Raw genomic sequence first — 21,557 nt, 5'->3', positions numbered from 1 at the left:
GATCCACTTGGTGGAAGGAAAACAAACTCAGGGAAGTTTACTTCGAACGTGCACAGGCACACTGTCACCTCTGTCCATCCCCCCCCCCCCCACTCCCTCCAGCCCCCAATAGATGATTAGAGGGAAAAACAAAAACAAAACACCCAAACAATCTTTCCATTCTCATTGGCAAGCTCAGACCTGATGGGCCACGCCTTCAGACTCACACCACACTCCAATTGGACAGTCGTGCCTGGGTCCCGGACACAGCTCCCTGCAAACCTTTACTTGGGTCGCTGGCGTAGTTCAGCTCCATTGAGCTTTGCAACCGGCTCTGTACTTCCATTGGCCAGCTCTGGTTGGGGGCCGGGTTCTAGCATCCCATTGGTCACTCCTGCAGCGGAGGCCGCGCTCGCCCGAGCGGCGACAGTTCGCGGGTCAGGTCCTGCTGACATGTCTCCCGAGGACCCCCAGGAGACGCAGCCGCTATTGCGGCCACCGGAAGCCAGGTGAGGACTCCCAGGGGCCGCGGTCACTCTCTCACGCCCGGCGACACCGCTCACGCCCCGCCTTGTACCCGTAGGACTCCCCGCGGCCGCCGGGTCTTCCTCGCTTCCTTCGCCGCCGCTCTGGGACCCCTCAGCTTCGGCTTCGCGCTCGGCTACAGCTCCCCCGCCATCCCCAGCCTGCGGCGCACCGCACCCCCGGCCCTGCGCCTCGGAGACAATGCGGCCTCCTGGTTCGGGGTGAGCCCTCTGGGGAGTCCTGGGTCCCCCACTCTCTGCCGCACCCCAGGATCCTCCTCATTCTCTTTCCTCTGAGACTAGGGGGCGTGGGGTGGAAGGATCGTGGGCCATGGCCCCTGGTGGCCTCCTCTTCAGCCCGTCCCGGGTCCCCAGGCCGTCGTGACCCTGGGCGCTGCTGCAGGGGGCATACTGGGCGGCTGGCTCCTGGACCGTGCAGGGCGCAAGCTGAGCCTCTTGCTCTGCACCGTGCCCTTCGTGACTGGCTTTGCTGTCATCACCGCGGCCCGGGATGTGTGGATGCTGCTCGGAGGCCGCCTCCTCACCGGCCTTGCCTGCGGAGTCGCCTCACTAGTGGCACCGGTGAGTGGTTTGAGCCTCCTAGATGACCTTTGCCAGGCAGGGGGCAGCCGGTCAGCAGCGAGGCAGTTCCTTACTGATCTTTTACTCTACTATGGTGGTGTCACTGTATGCTAGGCAGCGATAACGGGAATGCCCCTATTTTCTTGTTAACTGGGCAGTTCTACTCTGGTTTGTCCCTAGGATAGGCTGCAGGCTCCCTTCACTGCTTGCAGTGAAGGCTACATATACCTTGCAGCCCACACACCTGGACCACTTACCTGGACACAGGCTTCTCTCCCAGCCTCAGTGCCCCCCTGTAAAGTAAGGCCTAGTCCCGAGGTGGTTTCGGCCTTTGCACAGGAAACTGCTGGCCCGGGATAGTGTCTGAAAAGATTTAGACCCTAGCAACTGAGGGTCACCAGCAACCTGTGGCTACACACTTGGATGACCACCCATCCCTCCTTCACTTCCATGGCCTCCTGCTTATCCTCTTCATCTGTTGGAGGCGTGAAGGAGCTAGAGGAAAGGGAGACTGGGGACCTGTGGGTTGTTTTTGTTTTGTGTTTGTTTGTTTTTACTAGAGCATAAAGTATAGGATAATCTAGAAGTATGTATGGATAATGTCTAGTGACTCCTGAGATTAGAAGTGATGGCACCCCTGTTAGGACTGGGCTGAACAAGGACACATCAGACAGCAAGGGAGAAGTCTTTCGTTCTAACTCACATCTGTGCATATTAAATGTGTGCTGGGCTGGGCCTGGTGGCACATGCCTGTAATCCCAACACTTGAGGGTTAAATACATGAAGATCAGGAATTCAAGGTTTTCCTCAGCTCGGGAAGCTAGCCTAGGCTTCATGAAACTCTATCTCAATCAATCAATCAAGCAAGCAAGCAAGCAAGCAAACCAGGGTAGGAAAGCTCTGCACTCCTCTCTCAGTGCTCACACACATAATGGCAACCCATTACCCACAATCCTCTTTAAAACTCTGCGGGAAACCGGGTGGTGGTGGCGCACGCCTTTAATCCCAGCACTTGGGAGGCAGAGGCAGGCGGATTTCTGAGTTCCAGGCCAGCCTGGTCTACAGAGTGAGTTCCAGGACAGCCAGGGCTACACAGAGAAACCCTGTCTCGAAAAACCAAAAAAAAAAAAAAAAACAAACAAACAAACAAAAAAAAAAAATCTGCAGGAAATGGGGAGGGGCACTCTGCTGGCCTATAGCGTACAGTTAAACCTTTCCTTTCAAAGAGCCAAGTAAAATCTCACCTTAACCACCAATAGGTTTACATCTCGGAAATCGCCTACCCAGCTGTCCGAGGACTGCTCGGCTCCTGTGTGCAGCTGATGGTTGTCACTGGCATCCTCCTGGCCTATGTGGCAGGTAGATTTGTGTGCTTTCTTTGATCCCTGTTAGAGGCTATGCGGTCACTCTGGAAACTGAGGTTCACAGAGGACAAGAGTTTGCCTGGTGCTGCTGGTCAGGGTGCCAGGTTCTCGGTCACACAGCTTGGAGGGCTGGGGGGAGGGGCCTGGTAACCCGGTGCCAGGAAGAACTAGAGCAGGTGGTTTCTCTGTCCCAGAATCCCACCGCGCTGTGGAGGGAGTCAGGGGGTTCCAGTGCAAGGAAGGGTGGGATATAGGGAAACACTTTAGCTCAGTCACTTGGGGAGCTGGAGTTTCTGCATGCTGGCACTGAGTTCTCAGGAGAATGTCACATAAAGGAGGCTGCTCCCCAAAGATGAGGGGCAGAGCTGGTGGCCTGGGGAGGCTTTAGAAATTACCTCCTTGTAATATTTATTCTTTTAAACTTAACAAACATTTATACCAATAAAGACATGGGAGGTGTTAACTGAGACCTGTGAGCTCAATGAGGTGATTTTATTTTCTCAACTATGTACAAAATGTCGAGTTATAAGCCTACAACTAAACTGCTCGCTCTTTAGAAATCCCTTAGCTTCTCCTTCCTAGAATACTGATTTACCTGTGTCCTGCCACTGCTTCTCTGTGGCTCTTGCAAGCCCAAAGAGGGGATCTCTGTCTCTGTCTCTCTCTCTCTTTTTTTTTCTTTTTTGGTTTTTCGAGACAGGGTTTCTCTGTGTAGCCCTGGCTGTCCTGGAACTCAGAAATCCACCTGCCTCTGCCTCCCAAGTGCTGGGATTAAAGGCGTGCGCCACCACGCCCGGCAGGATCTCTGTCTCTTATCTGGAGCTCTTCCCATGAAGTTCTTCCAAGCCAAAAGAAAGAGTGAGAGCCAGTGAGAGAGATTGTTCTCAGAGGTCCAGGTCCTCCCTGTCCCCTTGGCAGGCCGAGCCACATCTCCTTCACAGCTAAGCCCAGCCAGTAGGGGTTGTACTATTTTGCCTTGTAAAATATGGGGGGAGGTATCCCAGGCTATCCAGCTGACCCGCTTTACAGAGCAAAGGCCTCACGACTTCTCCCAAGCCACTTATCTTAAAATAGGAAGGATCTTTCCACTCTTTAGCATTCTTATCTATGGAGGCTTTGAGAGACACACCCTAACTGCATCTCTTCTGGACATATCCAGTGCATCTGACAAACTAAGCATTTTATAATTTTGCTAACAAGTGGGTTTTTATGTACAATAAACTAATATCCTGTAATATCTCACTAGGCGTGGAGCCTTCAGACCTGACACATGGCCACCTGCTGGGTTTCACTGCCCCTCCCCCCAGCTTCATTCTCACCCCCACATCTCCAGAGCTGTTAGGACCAGGTGATTAGTAGCGTATGAAAAGTGCCTGCTAACGCATCCCCAGTGAGAACTGGGGTCGGGGCACTGACAGGCTTCACCTAGTTTGCGGTGCGCACACTGGCTCTTCCCGGTGGACCTTACACAGGTCCCGGTCTTTCATTTTTAACTCCCTTATTGTCCTGGCTCTTCAGTGTCTTGCCAGCAGCTTGGCTGCCTTGGGAGCCCTCTAGGGGACTAGAGCCCCTACTATGAACAGATGTTGTCATCGTCCTGTGGAGATAGTCGGTGTCTATCAACCACAGTGTTAACTCCAGTGTGGCTTCATACTGCCTTGCATTGATCCTATGGTGTCCTTTTGACCCACTGCTATGAGTTAGCTGTGACAGCAGAAAGTGACACGGTGGGAACAGTAGTGCCTCAGTCACTAGACTTTGTGGGGCCAGCTATAAGCTCCTTACTGCTGAAGTGAACAGATGCTCACAGGCTGACCTCTGACCTCCCCATGAGTGCTGTACCCTGAATGCCCATGCACCCACACTCTGTTCTAGCTACTTTTCTATTGCTGTGGCAAGACACCATGACCAAAGGCCATCTATATATAAATGTAAACATTTAATTTGGGGCTTGTAGTTCCAGAGGATCCATCACCTCTGGATCCCCATAATGGGAGCATGGCCGCAGGCAGGTAGGCGTGGTGATGGAGCAGTAGCCGAGGGCTCACATCTCACTCCACAGACAGTAGGCTGAGATCTAACTGGGAATGGCAAGGACTTTCCCCCGCCCCTTGCCCCGTGGAATGCCCAAACCATTCCACCAACTGGGGACCAGGTTCTCAAACATGAGCATGTGGGGGCCCTTCTCGTTCAAAAGATAGTTGAATAAAAGATAAAATTATGATACAAGTATAACATAAGGTTTGGGAAATCGTTGAGCAAATAGAAGAGCTTTCTGCCCAAGCACGAGGACCTGAGTTCAAATCCTAGAACCCACATAAAAGACTAAGTGTAGTCGTGAGTTCCTGTAACTCCAGCACCATGGCCAGTAAGAAACAGGATGATGCTGGCACCTTCTGATCACTAGCTTAGCTCCAGATTCATTGGAACACCCCAATCTAGGGAATAAGGCAGACAGCGATAGCACACCCAGTGGATGCCCTCTGGCTTCCATGCTCATGCATGGGTGCATGTTCGTGCATGCACACACACACATAAATTAAAAATTACTTTAAAAGTATAATGTAGCAAGTACATCAAAGCTGTAGCAGTCATTTGGCAGTAGCAAGTATTTTGCACCATTGGGCATGACAGAGTACAGCATTTGCCTTACCCTAGCATGTCTACCGCTGTGCGCTATGATATGTTACCATGGCTACAAGACATGGCTTGTTAATGAGCATCTTCCAGCTGTTATAATTTACATCTTCTGTGCAGTCCATCTGTATTTCCCTTAAAAGATGTCACCTAACGTCCTGATGGAACAGTCCTAGTAGCAACTGTTTCTTTAACCAACATGTGGGCAGAGGCAGTGAGATTCCTATCATTGGAGTGAGTCCCGGGGCTTGCAAGGGGGCTAGGCTGGCTCACCCTGGCTTTGACATCTGTCTTCGCAGGCTGGGTCCTAGAGTGGCGCTGGCTGGCCGTGCTGGGCTGTGTGCCCCCCACCCTCATGCTGCTGCTCATGTGCTACATGCCCGAGACCCCACGTTTTCTCCTCACTCAACACCAGTACCAGGAGGCCATGGCTGCCTTGCGCTTCCTGTGGGGCTCTGAGGAGGGCTGGGAAGAGCCCCCTGTTGGGGCTGAGCACCAGGTGAGAGACTGAGAACAGGGCAGAATGCAGAGCCTGTTCCCAAGGCCACACACCTGACTGGCAGCCCCACCCCCACCCTCAGTGAGGACCAGTGCTGTCTGAGCAGGTGGGGGTTGGCTGGAGCCCCACTTTAGTTCGTACCATCCCCCAACAAGTGAATGGCCAGGCCTGCGAGAAGAAATGGGTGAGGGCTTAGATTTAATGGGAACCATAGGCAGAGGAGATCTCAGAGGCAGTAGCACACAGACACTGCCACTGTGTGGCCTGGCCATCTCCGAGTCTTGGTGCCTTCATCTCTAGCTAGCCCACACCATCACCCGGAAGTGCTGAGATCTGTGTACATGGCTGCTGGAGGCCAGCCCTGAGCACACAAAGGGCTCGGCTCTCGGGCAGCAGAATCCTTTACCCAGATGCTGGAGTGTGCAGCCCCTCACAGCTCCCCTCCCACGTGAGGAGGCTGCAGGGGCCTATCTGCACACTCAGGGCAGCAGGTGGGGTGGGGACAGCAAGGAGGCTCAGTCCCCTCCACCGAAGGGTCCTTGGGTCAGGAGAGAGCACTGACAGGCCGTCTTTGTGACAGGGCTTCCAGCTGGCCCTGCTGAGGCGCCCTGGCATCTACAAGCCCCTCATCATCGGCATTTCCCTCATGGTCTTCCAGCAGCTGTCAGGGGTCAATGCTATCATGTTCTATGCCAACAGCATCTTCGAGGAGGCCAAGTTCAAGGTAAGAGGCTTCTCCCCAGCTTGCCTCACGCCTCCTGGAGCCTAGGGCTCAGCCAGAGAGGGGAAGGACTTGTCTCTCTCTAGCAGACTAGCTTCTCCCCTCCCCCAGGACAGCAGCCTGGCCTCGGTCACTGTGGGCATAATCCAGGTCCTGTTCACTGCTGTGGCGGCCCTCATCATGGACAGAGCAGGGCGAAGGCTGCTCCTGGCCTTGTCGGGTGAGGCCTGACGGGGAGGGCTCAGCCTCCCCAGCTCCCACGGGGAGACAGGGCCAGGGAGGTGATCCTTTATGACTGGTTCTTTTGAGCAAGTGACTGTCCCCAAGCCCGTTTCCTACTCTGAGATAGGGAAAGGGCTGTGGTGATGTCAGGCTCTGGGCAGTAGCTTGGGCCTCCACATGCATGGAGCCCCAGGCAGCTGTGGCGATCCCTGTGGGTGTGGGGTTTGACACTGCTGCTCCTGCTCATGCTGCAGAGAGACTCCTCGGGAAGTTCCCAGCATTTGCTGAGGTCTGAGGTCCAAAGCAGGGTAGGAGTGCTGGCCAGTCAGGGGCTTCCGTGCAAGACTCTCTCAGAGAGCCACCCTGCCCTCTAAGTCCTGGGTGCTGCCGCATCCCCAGCATCCTGTCTAGCCTGAGCTGTCTTTGCCTGCAGGTGTGATCATGGTGTTCAGTATGAGTGCCTTTGGTACCTACTTCAAACTGACCCAGAGCCTCCCCAGCAACTCCTCCCACGTAGGCCTGGTGCCCATCGCGGCGGAGCCTGTGGATGTCCAAGTGGGACTGGCCTGGCTGGCTGTAGGCAGCATGTGCCTCTTCATTGCTGGTAAAGGGGACTCAGGGGAGCCTGGGTGGAGGCTGTTGTCCCTCCACAGTGCCAAGTTCTGTAGCACTCAGCTTCACATCTAGTTTTACTTGGTTTTACCCCTTTGCCCCTAGGCGCATGACTTCTGTGCTAATGGCTCTGACCATGTACTGGGCACTGAACTAAATCCTTTCATATAATCTCCATGACAGCTTGCAAGCAGGTCCCATCCTTGTCTTGATACCTGAAAGGGCAGGGGCTGGCCCAAGGCCTCCCAGCAGGGTTGAGAGCAGATAGGACCCCTAAGGCCTAGCCCAGTGTGCACGCTGTAACTCTGCCTTGTTCCCACAGGCTTTGCGGTGGGCTGGGGACCCATCCCCTGGCTCCTCATGTCAGAGATCTTCCCTCTGCATGTCAAGGGTGTGGCTACCGGCATCTGTGTCCTCACCAACTGGTTCATGGCCTTTCTAGTGACCAAAGAGTTCAGCAGCGTCATGGTGAGTGCAGGCCCATGCCTTCCCTCACACCGTCAGCAAAGGCTCGCCTCTACTTCAGTTTCCATTGCCAGAGATTCCATGTCCCTGACCTTGAGTGTAGGCTGAGGTCCCCTCATGCCTGGAGCATGGCCATCTCAGGGGTGACATGCAGCCAGAGGCTAGACAAAACAATGAACTTGGCCCGTGATCCCCTAAGTCTTAAGTCTGTGTTGGGGTGCACATGCCTTCCTCGTGGGCTGAAGAGGTGCTCGTTCCAGTCAGTACTTTATTTCCCTCTCGTTACTCGTGTGTCAGCTGAGGCTCGAACCCGCTGGCTTCCCAGCCACTAGAGAGGTCCTGGGCAGATGAGCATGCCATCTGTCCCATCACAGGTACCCTACAGATCTCCTGGCATGTGCCATGCCCAGGCCTATTCAAGGCTTCAGAGATGGTAGCAACTGAGTTGATCAGGGTCCATCTCATGACAGGTGCCAAGAAGGCAGTAGGTGGCATGTCTATCCAGCTAGCCAGAGATGTACTCAGGCGGACAGGGTGCCCAGAGGAAGGCAAACAGAGACCCATCATGGCACGTGAGAGGGGACAGACAGCAAAGGACCTGGGGAAAGAAGCATAGAAAGGAGGAGACAGACAAACCCATCAGTGACCCAGGCCAGCACCCTGTCTAAGAGGCTGAGAATGGAAGGGTCACCTAGTAACCTCTCCCGCAGCGAACTGAGGAATGGGGACTTTGCAGGGTCACAGACTAACTACCTCCCCACTACCCTACCCTCTCTCAAGAGTGACACTTCCCCCCTTCGTCATCACACAGAGAACTCATAGCATGGGACACTGGAAGGCAGAGCCAAAGGCGCAGGGGCTAAGGGAGAAGATTAATGGCGGCAAGCCTGAGCCGGCCAGGAACAGGCACCTAGCTGTCCCTTGACACTGCTGATCTCAGGGCAGTCACAACATTCCCATGAGCCTCGCTTTCCCAGGCACACATTGCCATGGGTGGTGGTGAGCTATTCCCTACATACCTGGGTCTGCAGAGACGTGACAGGCCTGTCAGGGCAGGCTTCAGTCAGTCTGTCCTCTGCTGCCTCACATGCCTTTGCTCTCTCTGCAGGAGATGCTCAGACCCTACGGTGCCTTCTGGCTCACCGCTGCCTTCTGCGCTCTCAGTGTCCTATTCACACTGACCGTTGTCCCTGAGACTAAAGGCAGGACTCTGGAACAAGTCACAGCCCATTTCGAGGGACGATGACAGACCCTTTCTGTGCCTGGGAGCCCCGAGCTGAGCTGCCTTTGGGTTTCAGAAGGAGTGGAGTGGCCTGTAACTAAGCCACACCTCAGTTTGAGCCTGGAGGCCCCCTGACTCCTCACCTCAGGGCCCTCTTTGCCCAGATCTCAACCCAGATTCCCACCGTGAGGCCCACCAGACTCTGAGTGCGGTCTCTGCAGCCTGCTTCACACACAGGACATCTGAGGAGCTGTGCATCCTCACCTGACCCAGGTGTCTCCTTCTTAAGACTGAGGCAGCTGAAGGGACCTGAGGGCTCCTGGCTCCCGTTTCCTGGCTGGGGTGCCCGGTCCTAAGCAGCCGCCTGTACCTCACTTGACTGGGAGATCAGAAAGGGACTTAGCCATATGGGCTCAGAAACAAGGTCAGGTGAGCCCAGGTAGAAGAGAGAATGTTCTTGCCAACCAAGCCCTCCTCAGAGCTGCGCAGAGACTCTCCGGGGTCACCCTGGGGCCAGCCAGCTTACCCATCACTTACAGGTTCTTTCTGGCTCTTTCCTGGGCTCCGTGTCCTGGGTCATTAGCCACCATATCTTGTTGAGTTTCAGGAAATAAAAAGCCTCTTACTGTTCAACTTCAGTGGAGCCAGAAGTCTTTTGCAGGTCCCTTGTTTCATGGGGCAGTACACACTCAGCGGAGTAAATTGGAGCACAGATACGTAAACATGATGCGTTCTGCAGGCAGTCATCGGCTGGGTGCCTTACTTGCACAGAAAAGCTGCCCCTTTCCAGAGGTAAAGTTACCCAAGTGACACTGTGGCTCCATCACAAGGCTGCCCCGAGGCCCACTCTCCACTGTCAGTCATTGAATGCAGCAGGCTTGGCTTGGCTGTACTGATCCATAAGATTAGACTATTTTTCCCTTAAGAAACATTGTGACTCTCACCATCCTATCAAACAGCTCTCACCACACTGTTAGCTGTTGGTGGAATCCACTTGAGGTCTTGTGAGGGTGTGGGGTTGTTTTGAGACAGAGTCTCGCTGTGTAGCCCTAGCTGTCCTGGAGTTCACTATGTAGAATTCACTATGTAGAATTTACTAAGCTGGCCTGGAACTCAGAGATCCACCTGCTGAGATTGTATATGCCACCATGCTTAGCTGATTTTATCTTATTTTTTATTCTTTTTTTTTTAAAGATTTTATTTATTTATTTTATATATGTGATGAGTACATTGTAACTGTCTTCAGACACTCCAGAAGAGGGCATCGAATCCCATTACAGATGGTTGCTGGGAATTGAACTCAGGACCTCTGGAAGAACAGTTAGTGCTCTTAACCTCTGAGCCATCTCTCCAGCCCCCTTTTTTATTCTTTTTAAGATAGTGACTCAAAAGCCAGGCGTGGTGGCGTATGCCTTTAATCCCAGCACTCGGGAAGCAGAGGCAGGCGGGTTTCTGAGTTCGAGGCCAGCCTGGTCTACAAAGTGAGTTCCAGGACAGCCAGGGCTACAGAGAAACCCTGTCTCGGAAAGCCAAAAAAAAAAAGATAGTGACTCACAATGTAACCCAGGATAGCCTAAAATGTATTATGTGTCCCAGGCTGGCCTGGGAACAACTGCAATCCTCCTGCCTTGGGTCCCTAAGTGTCATCCTGTTCTTGCTGACCAACTTGAAAAGCTGTGGTCCCAGGTTTTCAATTATCAAATTGTTTGATTAATCCAACTATTTCTTGCTCCTGGAAGCCCATTTAATTTGCTGAAACCAGGACTGGAGAGATAGCTCAGCGGTTAAGAGCACCAACTGCTCTTCCAAAGGGCCTGAGTTCAAATCCCAGCAACCACATGGTAGCTCACAACCATCCGTAACAAAAATCTGATGCCCTCTTCTGGAGTGTCTGAAGACAGCTACAGCGTATGCACATATAATAATTAATTAACTAATTAATTAATTAATTTGCTGAAACCGAGTGTCTGAAGACAGCTACAGCGTACGCATATTAAATAAATAAATAAATAAATAAATAAATAAATTTGCTGAAATCTTCACAGAACAATCACCGGTCAGGATTGTAGCGGTGTCTCAGTCCAGGTGTGAGGGAGATGACTGTCCGCAAAGCCGGGAAAGGCGTTCTCTTACTGCCACTCCCATGTGCTTGGTCTCCTGCTGTGTTTTTCTTCCCATCACTGGCAACTGGGCTCAGAGCCCAGCGTGTGCTAACTAGCCAAACACTCCCGGCACCACGCTGTGTCCCCCAGCCATTGGCTGCCATTTTTATTTTCTGCTTTTTACTTTTGTGTGTGGGGGGGGATAATGCATACATTTGTATGTGTGGGTGCATGTGTGTGGACACCAGATGTTGATATAGTGTATCCCCCAATTGCTCTCCACCTTTTTTTTTTTTTTTAGGATTTAAGTGTGTGTGTGTGTGTGTGTGTGTGTGTGTGTGTGTGAGAGAGAGAGAGAGAGAGAGGGGGGTTGGAGGGGAATTATAGATACCCACGGAGTCCAGAAGCAGTTGCTCCTCTAGCGGTACAGGCGGTTGTAAGCTGCCCTGATTTAGGGGCTGGAAAAGAATTCTGGTCTTCCGCAAGGAAGAATTCACTTGTAAATCTATTTTTGTTTGTGAAGGGGGCGGGATGGGGGGTCTCACTCTCTAGTCCATCTCATAACCTCTTGATTTACCCTGCTATACTGTGAGGTCACCGTTCTCCCTACAGTCCAGACTGTCTAGTGGCCCCTGTTCTCCTGGTTTGATGCTTTTCCTCTCAAGTTTTCACTTAAGATTCTTTTGGGGGGCAGGAAAGACACTTAAACACGTTCTTGCTCTGTAGCAGCCCAGGCTGACTTACAACTCAATGTGTAGCTCAGACTGGCTTGAAACATAGTGATCCTACCACTGAGTGCTGCAGTCCCAGAAATGAAGTCCCAGGTGTGCAGTCCCAGGAGTGAAGTCCCAGGTGTGCAGTTCCAGGTGTGCAGTCCCAGGAGTGAAGTCCCAGGTGTGCAGTCCCAGGTGTGCAGTCCCAGGAGTGCAGTCCCAAGTGTGCAGTCCCAGGTGTACAGTCCCAAGTGTGCAGTCCCAGGAGTGAAGTCCCAGGAGTGCAGTAGCAGATGTGCAGTCCCACACCCACTCTCACTGACCCTTTTTTGTGGTTTTGCTCTGCATTTGTTTTTTCACTTTATCTCCTGAAAATATTTTGCTTTGCCAGTCATGATATAAAGCAATTAATTTACCAAGGATTATGGGAACACTCCTAGTGAAGGCTCCTTGAACAGAATCAGAGTTGGCTTTGGTGGGGTGACATATTCCTCTGTCTCACTTAGGCTTGGTGAACTGTTGGGTGGCCCAGGTCTTCTGGTTGCGGCGGGTTCTCCAGAGAAACAAAACTTACAGGGAAACAGAGGATGTGCAGTGTTGTTGGAAGGGGCTGAGAAGGCCTAAGATCTTGAGAGTGAGTCAGCAAGGTAGTGTCCTGGAAGTGCTGGCAGTGTGACAGCAGTCCAAAGGCAAGCATAAGACACAGGAGATGGCAGTGCTGCTGCCGACCGTGACCATAGTGTGTGGATCCTGGGGATCCGAACTCAGGTCCCTGGGCTTGCAGAGCAAGCATTTTACTGACTGAGCCATCTTCCCAGCCCTTATTTTTCCTTACTTTGCCTTTATAGCATCCTATACTGTTTAAGGGAATGGATATCTTTTCGGATTTTTCCACCATTTGAAAATCAGGTTGATTATTTATATAGACAGAATCCGACAATAAGTAATGGCTCACAGCAAACCGAAGTCACAGCCACCAGCATACTGTTTCCATCATCGCCTGTTCACATCCCTGTGTACCTCCTGGGTCACCTCCCTGCATCTGTAGCTCTGGAAGCCAGCGCCCTGTGCTCTCTGTTCCACTTTCTGTAGAACTCTTAGAAAGATGTAACCACACAGTCTGCAGCCTCTGTGCCTGGCTTCGCTAATGAAGCACGGTACCTTTTGGACTCTTCCATGTGGCTGGGCGAATCAGCAGTTCATTTCCCGTATTTCTGCATAGACTGTCACTGGACAGTGAGCTAGTTCCAGTTTGGGGCTATTATTAGGCTGGGGGTGGAGCCCCAGTGCTACATTTTTGCAGACAAATCTTCTCTGTGGAGTGGAGCTGCTGGGCCACGCGCTAAGTTTATTTTAGAAGCTGCTTCAACTTGTGAAGTTGTGTTTCCTATCCCACAGCAGAGCTCTGGAGGGCCCCCGTACTTCATGTTTACTTCGTTATAAATAAAGCAAGCTTTAGGTTTTAACTTTCTGAAAGCCGTCATCTATGTTCTGATTTCTCATCTGATGAGTTGATCTCAAGCAGTTGATATAGCTCACATATCTGGCGTGCTTTGTCCGTGCTCATGCTGAAGGCTGGAGAACCACTGGCTACACGATAGTTCCTGGCATACATCTCCCAACCCTACAGGCACCCCCCCACCATGCACTATAGCTTTGTTTCTAATTATACACTACCGATGCCACTTCAGTGGGATTTGGAAGGGAAGAAATGGAGCTAAGTGTGTAAGTTTAGTCCATCATCAGTACCTGTAATTACCATGCTGACATGGTACCTGGCAGCCACTGACACTCAGATATTTGCTGGATATAAAATTATTCCATTCTATAGCTCTATCGGTACTTAGGTCAACACTATATTAAATATAGAGCTTAATTCAGTATCTCACATACTTAGGTTGCTTTCAGTCTCCTGCTTATTGAGAATTCAGGTATCATGGGAAGATAGATAAAATGAAAACAGGAGAGACTGATAATAGATGGAGATAAAGGGGGAGATGGTGTTAGTAGAGAAGGATGGAGAAGCAAAGAGACAATGACAGGACTGAAGCGTGGAGGAAGCATGGACACACGACTAGATGTCTGAGCAAAGCTTCACAGAGCGAAAGCTTACAGTGTGGTTGCTGAGGTGCACACGGAGCAACCCACCCCTCCTGAGAAGCTACATCAGGCTGGGACTGAGAAGGGCCTTCCTCCATGACCAAGGCAGTTCTCAGGGCTCAGCAGCAAGGACCCCAGACAGGTACAGATGGGACTATGACTAGGGAAGCCATTGAGGCAAGTGGCCTGCCCGCACCACTGTCCCCTCAAGCCACCCATTTTCTGTCACAGAACGGTCCTCGCAAAGGAAGACTGTAGACTGGCTACCGTCCAGCCTTGTCAATGGGCCAGTGAAATACCAGGAGGCAGGCAGAAGTTAGGCCCATAGGCCACCAGAGGTGACTAAACATGTAGGCAATATGTCACTGTGTCTTCAAGCCATATGCCCTGTCGTCTGGGGGCAGGAGCCAGACAGCATGGAAAAAGGGGTAAGTCGGTATGCTTGGTTCAAATTCAAGTGCAGTCACTGCTCACAGCCTGTGTGACCCGGACCATCACTAAACCTGTCCAGGCCAGCTTTCATCCTTAAACACATGGTGCTGATGTATGTAAAGTGCTTGGAACTGAGGGTGGCAGAGTAAGGGTGGGGTCCCCAGCAGCTGCTGGTGGGGGGTGACAGGAAGCTGCATGCAAAGCCAGTGTGACATTCGAGGAATACATCAAAAATGGGACGTTTTCAAGGTGGGCTTCACTATAAACCAGGCTGGCCTTGACTCTCAGTCCTTAGTCTCCCAGTGCAGGGATTCTAGATGTACACTACCTAGCCTGAGGTTTGAAATATCTAAAACCTTTCCTCCTGTCCCACCCTCCACCCTGCTGCTCAGTGTAATACTTTCTGTCACCACCCTCTTCTAGACGCCAGCGCTTTGTGGATCCTTGTATTCCCTCAGGTCTCCTCAGTCTCTGGGACCTTCCCATCAGAGTATTCATTCTGACAGCCAAGAGCCAGAGGATAGTCCTGCATCTGTCCCCAGAAGCCCAGGTCAGCACCGTAAGAACAACGCATGAAGAGGGACAGATGGCCATCCTCAGAGGAGAGGTGCAGCAGACACAGCTTGACTCCATACTACAATCCCCAGAATAACGTGGGCAAGTCCTCATTTCTGCAAAGCGCAGAAGTGGTCTAACACCCCTAAGTAGCCATATACAGAATGGCATCACCTGACCCCTGAAGCACTCTGCTACCTCCCGGCGGCCAAAAGTGAGATCACAGGACTAAGGCAGGAAACCTGCCAACGACCAGGGGCCCCTTACAGCGGTTAGTTAGCGCCTATTAGGCCTTTAGCCATGAACAAGATCGCCCGGGCTCCAGAGCGCATCCTGCCAGCTGAACAAGGCAGTCAGCCAACTACGGTGACGTCCAAGTAGCTTTTTCCTCTAATGGTAGTTCTTTCTTCCTGACCTTCCCTGACCGTGCTCCACCACAAACTTGATTGCGAAGTTAATTTACAATGTGAGCGGAAAGGACCGTCATCTGTTCGCTGAGAAAGTCCACTGAAACATCCTTACACATCCCCGCCACTGCCAGCATAGCAGCCTTCCCGACATTCCTGGCGGCCTGGTCCCACCCTGTCCCAGGTGCCACATCCGGATCCTGGCGCGCCTGAAACAGGGTGATCTGCGTGGGTTGGGGCTTGGGGAGGCTTCTGTCACACACCACGAGGCAACGAGGGTCACATTCCTGGCGACCGAGAAGACTGCAGAGGAGCCAGTCTACAGAGCCATGTCGGAAGTGGCTACGGTGTGCGGACTGCGCGTGACCGGAAGTGGCGCAGTTCTGTTGCGCCCACATATCGTGGCCCGTCGTGGGACCCACACGTCCCAGAAGCTTCTGGCGACGGTGGCCCGTGTGCTCCGTGTGCCGACGGGCGAGGAGTGGCGGAGAGCTGTGCAGTTGTTCTCCAGATGTGCGCAGCAGCCCCCGCCCACAACGCTTTCCACAAGCGGTCTGAGCGAAGAGCTGTGGGACCTGAGGAGTTTGGGGACCTCTGGCCCGAGTGGTCTCTGCGGACCTAACTGCCTGTTACCCAGTGCCGAGAGGAAGATGGGCGACTTTAGCCTTCCGCCCACTGGAAGCAGCTAGGGGTGCTTGGAAACACGGGGCACTTGCAAACTCGGCCTGGCAGCACTGTGACTTCGTGGAGGACAGGGGAATGTGCTATCAGAAAGCCCAGACCCTTGACCCATTCTAATTGAATGGCCAAGCAAGTTTCTTACCCAGGGTTCCTCTGTAGAAAATCGATCTTCGCTACTCTGTGTCTCTATGAACGGTGGCCAAATGAAATAACATGTGGAGGCACAGAACAGAATAAATGTCAATGTCCTTCCTGCATCACAAATGACGTACAGTGGGTTTCGGTGCACATCAGCAGGTCTGCTAAAACCAGGGTCCAGTTCTTACCTCGTTGATCCAGACTGTTACACATAGTAGTCTTTTCATTTAAAAAAAAACATTCGGTGTGTTATACAATATTTTCATGTAGTTGAGTAAGCATCACCACTATTTAATTCTAGAGCACTTCCATGACCTGGAAGAAAAACTTAACTCTTAGTCACTCCCCAGACCTTACCGCCAAGTTCCGCGGACCAGAGGGCCACTGTCTGAACTTACCAAGGGCATTTTACATAGATTTACTCATTCAATACCTGACCTTTTTGTGTAGCCTGCCGGTGTACGGAGGATCCATTCATGTTAATCATATATATCTATGCTTCCCCATGTATACACATCACATTGTGTTTATTCCTCAATGGATAGACATTTTGGGTTGTATCCATTTACAGGTTATGAGTGCTGCTGCAATTCACATGTAAAATTTTGTGTGAAGACATTTCACATGTGCATGCACCCCCATGCCCTCAATATAAGTATGTGCATCACGTGTACAGGTGCCCAGAGACCAGAAAGTATTGAATTCTCTGGAAATGAAGTTACAGGTCAGGTGAATGTAAGCCACCCTATGTGGGTACTGGGAATTAAACCTGGGCCCTCTACACGAGAAACAAAACAGCCAAATATTGTTTGAAGCCAAAAAGAGAAGTGGACTCAATGAGGTAAGTCTGAGGTTAGTGCCTTGTTCCACTGTGCAGCTGTTATTTCTACTTGAGTTAACCTTATGCTGTTTTAGTTAAGTGACCTTTTTTCTGGGGGGGGGGGGGGGGTTGTTGTTGTGGGGTTTTGTTTTTTGTTTTTTTTTTGAGACAGGGTTTCTCTGTATAGCCCTGGCTGTCCTGGAACTCATTTTGTAGACCAGGCCAGCCTCAAACTCAGAAATCTGCTGCCTCTGCCTCCCGAGTGCTAGAATTAAAGGCGTGGCTTTAATTCACGCCCGGTGGCTTTTTTTTTTTTTTTTTTTTTAGAAAAATGTGTTACGGTCACATGTGTGCAGTGCCCACAGCAGAAAAGCCATAAAATCCCCAAGGGCTGGAATTACAGGTGATAGCCTCTTGACATGGGTGCTGGGAAACACTCAGGTCCTCTGCAAAAGGCAACTTAAAGACGCCAGCAAATCCTTGGGAACCAGGGAGTTGTGGATCAGAAATTGACTAGGTCCTCTGGCAGAAAAACTGAGACATCTCCAGGGTTCTATTTTAAATGGTTTCTCCTGGGGTGACCTTGTACTTAAGATCTACCTCAGCCTCCAAGGTGGCCACAACTATAGCCTGTGCCAGGAGAGAGCTTGTGTGCTCTGTGGCTTGTTACTGATATTGCATTTTCTCCAGAGAATTGGTTTCTAGAAACCCATACCTACAGAGAAAGCATCACATACAACCAAGTGCTTCACAGTATGGTGACATTGCTTGGATCTTGGTAGCACTGACCCACAGCACAACGACCTGGGGACTGTAACCTCAGTTTCCCTTTATGGTAAAGAGGACTCCACAAAGCCGGGGGTGGTGGCGCATGCCTTTAAGCCAGCCTGGTCTACAGACTGAGTTCCAGGACAACCAACAACCAGGGCTAGAGAAACCCTGTCTACAAAACAAAACAAAAAAGAAAAAAGGACCCCACAAGACAGCACAGGCCTCCTTGGCGCCTCCCTCCTAGCCACCAGACTAGACTGGTGAGCAGGATGTGGCTTAGGTTAATGCTGACCATGCCTATTACCCATCTGGAATGGTTGTGAACCACCTTGAGTGCTGGGAATCAAATTCAGGTCCATTTGATGTCCCACTCAAGTCACTGCTGCAGCCCCAACAATTGCACTGGGTTTGCTTCTCTAAATACAATTTTATTGGAAAAATGCAAAGGTCACAAAGCATTATTTTCCCTTGTGTTGTTACTGCTACTGCCATTGGTCCAGGTTTACGCTGCTCTTTCAATATGCCCTGCTGTACTTAGTAGCTTTTGTTAATTGTAGATATCTACCAAAACCACATTCCCCAGACTTATGGAAAATGTTAAGGATTAATGCAATTGCTATGCCAGAGATCCCACTGTACCTCCAGGATGGGGAGGATCCAGAGCAAGCTTTAGTGTATCATCCATCTGACTTAAGACTCATAGCTCTGAACCTCCCAGCCACGCCCACAGAAGTGCCTTTCCTTCTAGGCTGTACTACCCCAGGACTTTGAATCAGTGCTTTCTAGATCCTGCTACCACAGCCATACTGAACCTCCCAAAACCCTCCCCTGGCCCCAAAAAGCAGCCAAGCCCATTCACTGGTTATCAGATAGTCTTTTATTGGAATATTTTCTTGTTGCTTCTTAACTCTGTGGGAAAAGAAATATTGTCAATCACAACAGGGAATATAAGTTAACAATGCCCCAGTAAAACACCAAAAGTAAAGCAACAAAAGTCCAGCTTTCCCCCAGCCTAACTGCTTCCCCCTTATATAACAGTCACTTACAGCTGGGCACTCCACTGCACCACTGTTGATGTCATCTATGATGTCATGAGGGTGGCGGCCATCCACATTGCAGCCCACAGACTGTGCAGTACCCAGGATCTCCTTGATAGTTCCTACAGTAAGAATGGTGGCCTCAGTCACAGGGGAAAGAATTCCAGGGTTCCATTGCAGGAACACAGGGAAAAAATATGGATCCATGGGAAAATCCAAATCTTGAACCTTCAACAGCAAAGTGGCAGCCACCACTCAGGGAAAATAGCGTGCTCTTACCAGAAAGTTCTCTAGCCAAAGACCGGTGTCTCATCTGCCGGGCAATGTTGACAATCTCATCAAAAGTAATGTTCCCACTGTGTTTAACTGCAGAAAGCAAGTACAGGGCCTTTTACAGCTTCCCCTGTCTTCTGAGATCATGGCTCCATTTTACCTATCGCTGGGCTGTTCCCATGCTTTCGGCACAGAGCCATCCACATGTAGGACAGCCCTGTTTCCTAAAAGCTGGGGCTCACTGTCAGCTCACCACTGGATTGCACCAGCCAACAATACTGGTCAGGTGCAGTGGCGGGTGGCTGGGGCACAAGCAAGTCCTCACCAGCAGCCCTAACACGATTTTAGGGATGGAAACAGATAAAGTTAAACCCCTGAGGCACTGTTTCATTTCTGCACCCAGGAAAGGGAACAGACAACAGACGCCTACTGTGATCTCATTCCACCCCTAGGTCCCAAGAAAGGGGTCGACACAGCTGAGTAGCACACTGCAGCGGAAACCCAGGGAGTGGGGCCGACTCACTGTTCTTCTGCTTCTTCCTGTCTCTCGGTGGCTCCTTGAGGGCTTTGATGATCAGGGCTGAGGCAGAAGGCACCACCTCGATCTGCAAAGAGACTTGATGTGAACACAGCCCAGAAAACCAACCACCACCAGACACGCTAAAGGGCCCCGAAAAAACAGCTCGGCTAGCTAAGGTGCTTCCTGCTGGCCTCACCTCCAGAGTTGAATCCCTAGCATGGCGGACTCCTGCACCCTGGCACCTACTACTGACTTACAGTGAACCCTGTCGTATAGCCCTCCCACAAGGATAAAATCCGATTCACCGGGACAGGGAAATCTTTGCCAAGACCCATGATTCCTGAGGGCTGCTATCTCAACCCTTCCCTCAACCCCCCACAGCAAGCAATGTAAATACCTGGGCCTGTCTGTTCTGGATGGTCAGTTTCACTGTAATTCTGAGACCCTTCCAGTCACCGGTAGCCTTGGCAATGTCATCGCCAACTTTCTTCGGAGACTGTAGAAATAATAGCATTCGTTACCATGTGCCCAAAGTTGAAGCCAGGACCTTCAAGCTCACCGCCAGCCCTCCTCACCGTCCCACAGGAGCCTGCCCACAATGGCTCCACATCCTTCTTCACTAAGACAACTCTGCAGTAAGGGCTAACAAAGCAAAACACTTTCTGCTGCAATGGGGAACCCTCGGAGCTTTAAACACTAGGTTCCCGTGCGTTACCCACGGAGGCTAGTGGATTTAAGCAAGTCCAATGGCTGCCTCAACCGGGCTGTGGCACGAGCCTCCGTGCACGTGTTATCTCAGTTTTCCTTTGCGTCCCAAGTCCCAGCACCCACATCCCGGCCTGCACCAGGGACATGGTGGCCTCTTCTGCCCTCCACGGGGACAGAACACATCTACAGGCCAAACAGCATGCACGTTAGAGGTCTACGGCTCGGGAGCGACGACTTACCAGACCCAGAGGACCGATCTTCGGGGCCAAGGCGGATGTGGCGCCGACCTCGCCTCCGGTGCACCTCAGGTACACTGAAGAAAAAGCAAAATCAGAACCTCTGCGGCGCAGGCCGCCCTGCGCGCTGCCGTCGGGCTTCAGATGTCCCGGGCCAGGCCTTACCCTAAGGCGCACGGGCCGCCAGAGCGTCGGGCTCCCTCCCCTCTTACACACGTGGCAGCCAAGGCCCAAGGGAGACCCGCCAGGCCCCGGGACAGCACCCGGGCGCGGCGAGGGCACGCACCGACTTTGACCTCGTTGGGGTCGAACTTGGGCGGCATGGTGGAGGCGGCTGGTGTCGGATGAACCCGGATTCGGGACGACCGAAGAAAGTTGCACCGTTGCCTCCTCCGAGCCGAAAGCCGAAAAGACGGATCCTGCTCCGCCCACGCCGGATATAGGCGGAAAAGCTCAGCTCTCGCGAGAACCGCTGGCCCCACCCAGTCTCTGGGCGACACCCTGGTCGCCCTGTTTCTTATGGGCAGGCGTCTGCGGCAGAGGACTGCAGAGCTTGGTCTGTGGGTGAGCTCGGGATTCGGAAGGGGTAAATGTTCGGAGCACCTTGCCTGGGCAACAGAGTAGGGCTGCACCAGAGGTCCTGGTTCCTGGTCCACGTTCCCTTCTCTTGACGGTGACTCTGGAGCCCCTGGGACCCAGCCCAGGGCCCCGCCCCTCCCCTAAGGGATCTGCACCTGACTTGAGCGACCCTAGTACCAGTGCCACCCTAGTACCCTCCTAACCTGTTTGCGGTATGTGCATGTTAGTTACAGAAACAAACTATTCGAGTCTAATCACGAGTCTTTAATTCTGCAATTCCTTGGTTTCTAGAATCTCGAGACTTTGTCATCCTGAGTTGCGTGTCTTTCTGAAATTTAAAGTTTCGGTGCTCACTTCTATGTTTGAAGGAGACCGGACACCAGCTCAGCTTTTGGGGGCCAATGGTTTGTATCTGTGGCCAAGTCTTCGGAGTGACTGGCCTACCTTGAGGTCCACCCAAGAATCGGAACATCGGTGGAGGACCTCCCCATCCACAGAGCCAGGTTAGCCGCTGGCCAGCCCTGCCAGGGAAGGATGGGTGTGGTTCTTCCCAGCCAAGCTGGACCATCAGGAAAGTTCAAACCAGAACTGAACGAGCCCTGCTGAGAACGGTGAGGGAGGGGGAATTGGCAGAGATAGTCATTGAAGAAGGTATTTG

The 21,557-nt window shown here is 52.0% G+C and overlaps 3 protein-coding genes and 1 non-coding gene across 22 annotated transcripts in view; 2 read left to right on the top strand and 2 right to left on the bottom strand.

The window, feature by feature from the left end:
• The first annotated feature begins 362 nt into the window (after nucleotides 1-362).
• Slc2a8 (solute carrier family 2, (facilitated glucose transporter), member 8) lies at nucleotides 363-9,465 on the top strand. 4 transcript variants are annotated; one of them, NM_019488.5, is made up of 10 exons: nucleotides 363-488; nucleotides 563-725; nucleotides 879-1,085; nucleotides 2,345-2,444; nucleotides 5,386-5,585; nucleotides 6,166-6,309; nucleotides 6,418-6,526; nucleotides 6,962-7,132; nucleotides 7,463-7,608; nucleotides 8,714-9,465. In NM_019488.5, the coding sequence occupies exons 1-10, from the start codon at nucleotides 433-435 to the stop codon at nucleotides 8,849-8,851; spliced, it is 1,434 nt and encodes a 477-aa protein (NP_062361.1). In that variant the 5' UTR covers nucleotides 363-432; the 3' UTR covers nucleotides 8,852-9,465. The 4 variants fall into 4 exon arrangements, 2 of the variants coding, with proteins under 2 accessions (NP_062361.1, NP_001343338.1); NR_151460.1 differs by lacking the exon at nucleotides 6,418-6,526; NM_001356409.1 differs by lacking the exons at nucleotides 6,418-6,526; nucleotides 6,962-7,132.
• Nucleotides 9,466-18,400: 8,935 nt separating this feature from the next.
• On the bottom strand, nucleotides 18,401-20,734 carry Rpl12 (ribosomal protein L12). Its single transcript, NM_009076.3, has 7 exons — nucleotides 20,607-20,734; nucleotides 20,324-20,397; nucleotides 19,774-19,872; nucleotides 19,380-19,461; nucleotides 18,863-18,949; nucleotides 18,593-18,705; nucleotides 18,401-18,455 (listed from the first exon to the last, which is right to left on the bottom strand). Exons 1-7 carry the CDS (start codon nucleotides 20,641-20,643, stop codon nucleotides 18,450-18,452), a joined length of 498 nt encoding a protein of 165 aa, NP_033102.2. The 5' UTR covers nucleotides 20,644-20,734; the 3' UTR covers nucleotides 18,401-18,449.
• On the bottom strand, nucleotides 19,028-19,145 carry Snora65 (small nucleolar RNA, H/ACA box 65). The gene has a single exon (NR_002898.3). It is a non-coding gene; the product is annotated as a small nucleolar RNA, H/ACA box 65 (small nucleolar RNA).
• Nucleotides 20,735-20,791: 57 nt separating the features above from the next.
• The window catches only part of Lrsam1 (leucine rich repeat and sterile alpha motif containing 1), a 36,440-nt gene continuing 35,674 nt past the window's right edge, over nucleotides 20,792-21,557 (top strand). For 4 of the 16 annotated variants that reach the window (XR_374086.3, XM_006497967.3, XM_006497968.3 and 1 more), the window contains exons 1-2: nucleotides 20,796-20,884; nucleotides 21,191-21,402. The gene's annotated coding sequence lies outside the window, so the exon portion shown is untranslated. Of the gene's footprint in view, nucleotides 21,112-21,190; nucleotides 21,511-21,557 lie in introns of all 16 variants that reach the window. The other 12 variants (NM_001379441.1, NM_001379442.1, NM_199302.3 and 9 more) reach the window with 8 other exon arrangements.

Source organism: Mus musculus, chromosome 2, assembly GCF_000001635.26.
Source record: "Mus musculus strain C57BL/6J chromosome 2, GRCm38.p6 C57BL/6J".
Lineage (NCBI taxonomy): Eukaryota > Metazoa > Chordata > Mammalia > Rodentia > Muridae > Mus > Mus musculus.
Note: the sequence above shows the minus strand (reverse complement) of the source record. Positions and strands in the feature narration are given on the sequence as shown.

What these genes read in the sequence shown, in the direction of transcription:
- Rpl12 (NM_009076.3), bottom strand. Translation starts at nt 20,643, where the DNA reads ATGCCGCCCAAGTTCGACCCCAACGAGGTCAAAGTCG. An exon ending in CCCCAACGAGGTCAAAGTCG is followed by an intron (nt 20,398 to 20,606) that starts GTGCGTGCCCTC and finishes CTTTTTCTTCAG; the next exon opens with TGTACCTGAGGTGCACCGGA. An exon ending in TTTGGCTAGAGAACTTTCTG is followed by an intron (nt 18,706 to 18,862) that starts GTAAGAGCACGC and finishes TTCTTACTGTAG; the next exon opens with GAACTATCAAGGAGATCCTG.
- Slc2a8 (NM_019488.5), top strand. Translation starts at nt 433, where the DNA reads ATGTCTCCCGAGGACCCCCAGGAGACGCAGCCGCTATTGCGGCCACCG. An exon ending in CTGTTGGGGCTGAGCACCAG is followed by an intron (nt 5,586 to 6,165) that starts GTGAGAGACTGA and finishes TCTTTGTGACAG; the next exon opens with GGCTTCCAGCTGGCCCTGCT. An exon ending in CATGTGCCTCTTCATTGCTG is followed by an intron (nt 7,133 to 7,462) that starts GTAAAGGGGACT and finishes TTGTTCCCACAG; the next exon opens with GCTTTGCGGTGGGCTGGGGA.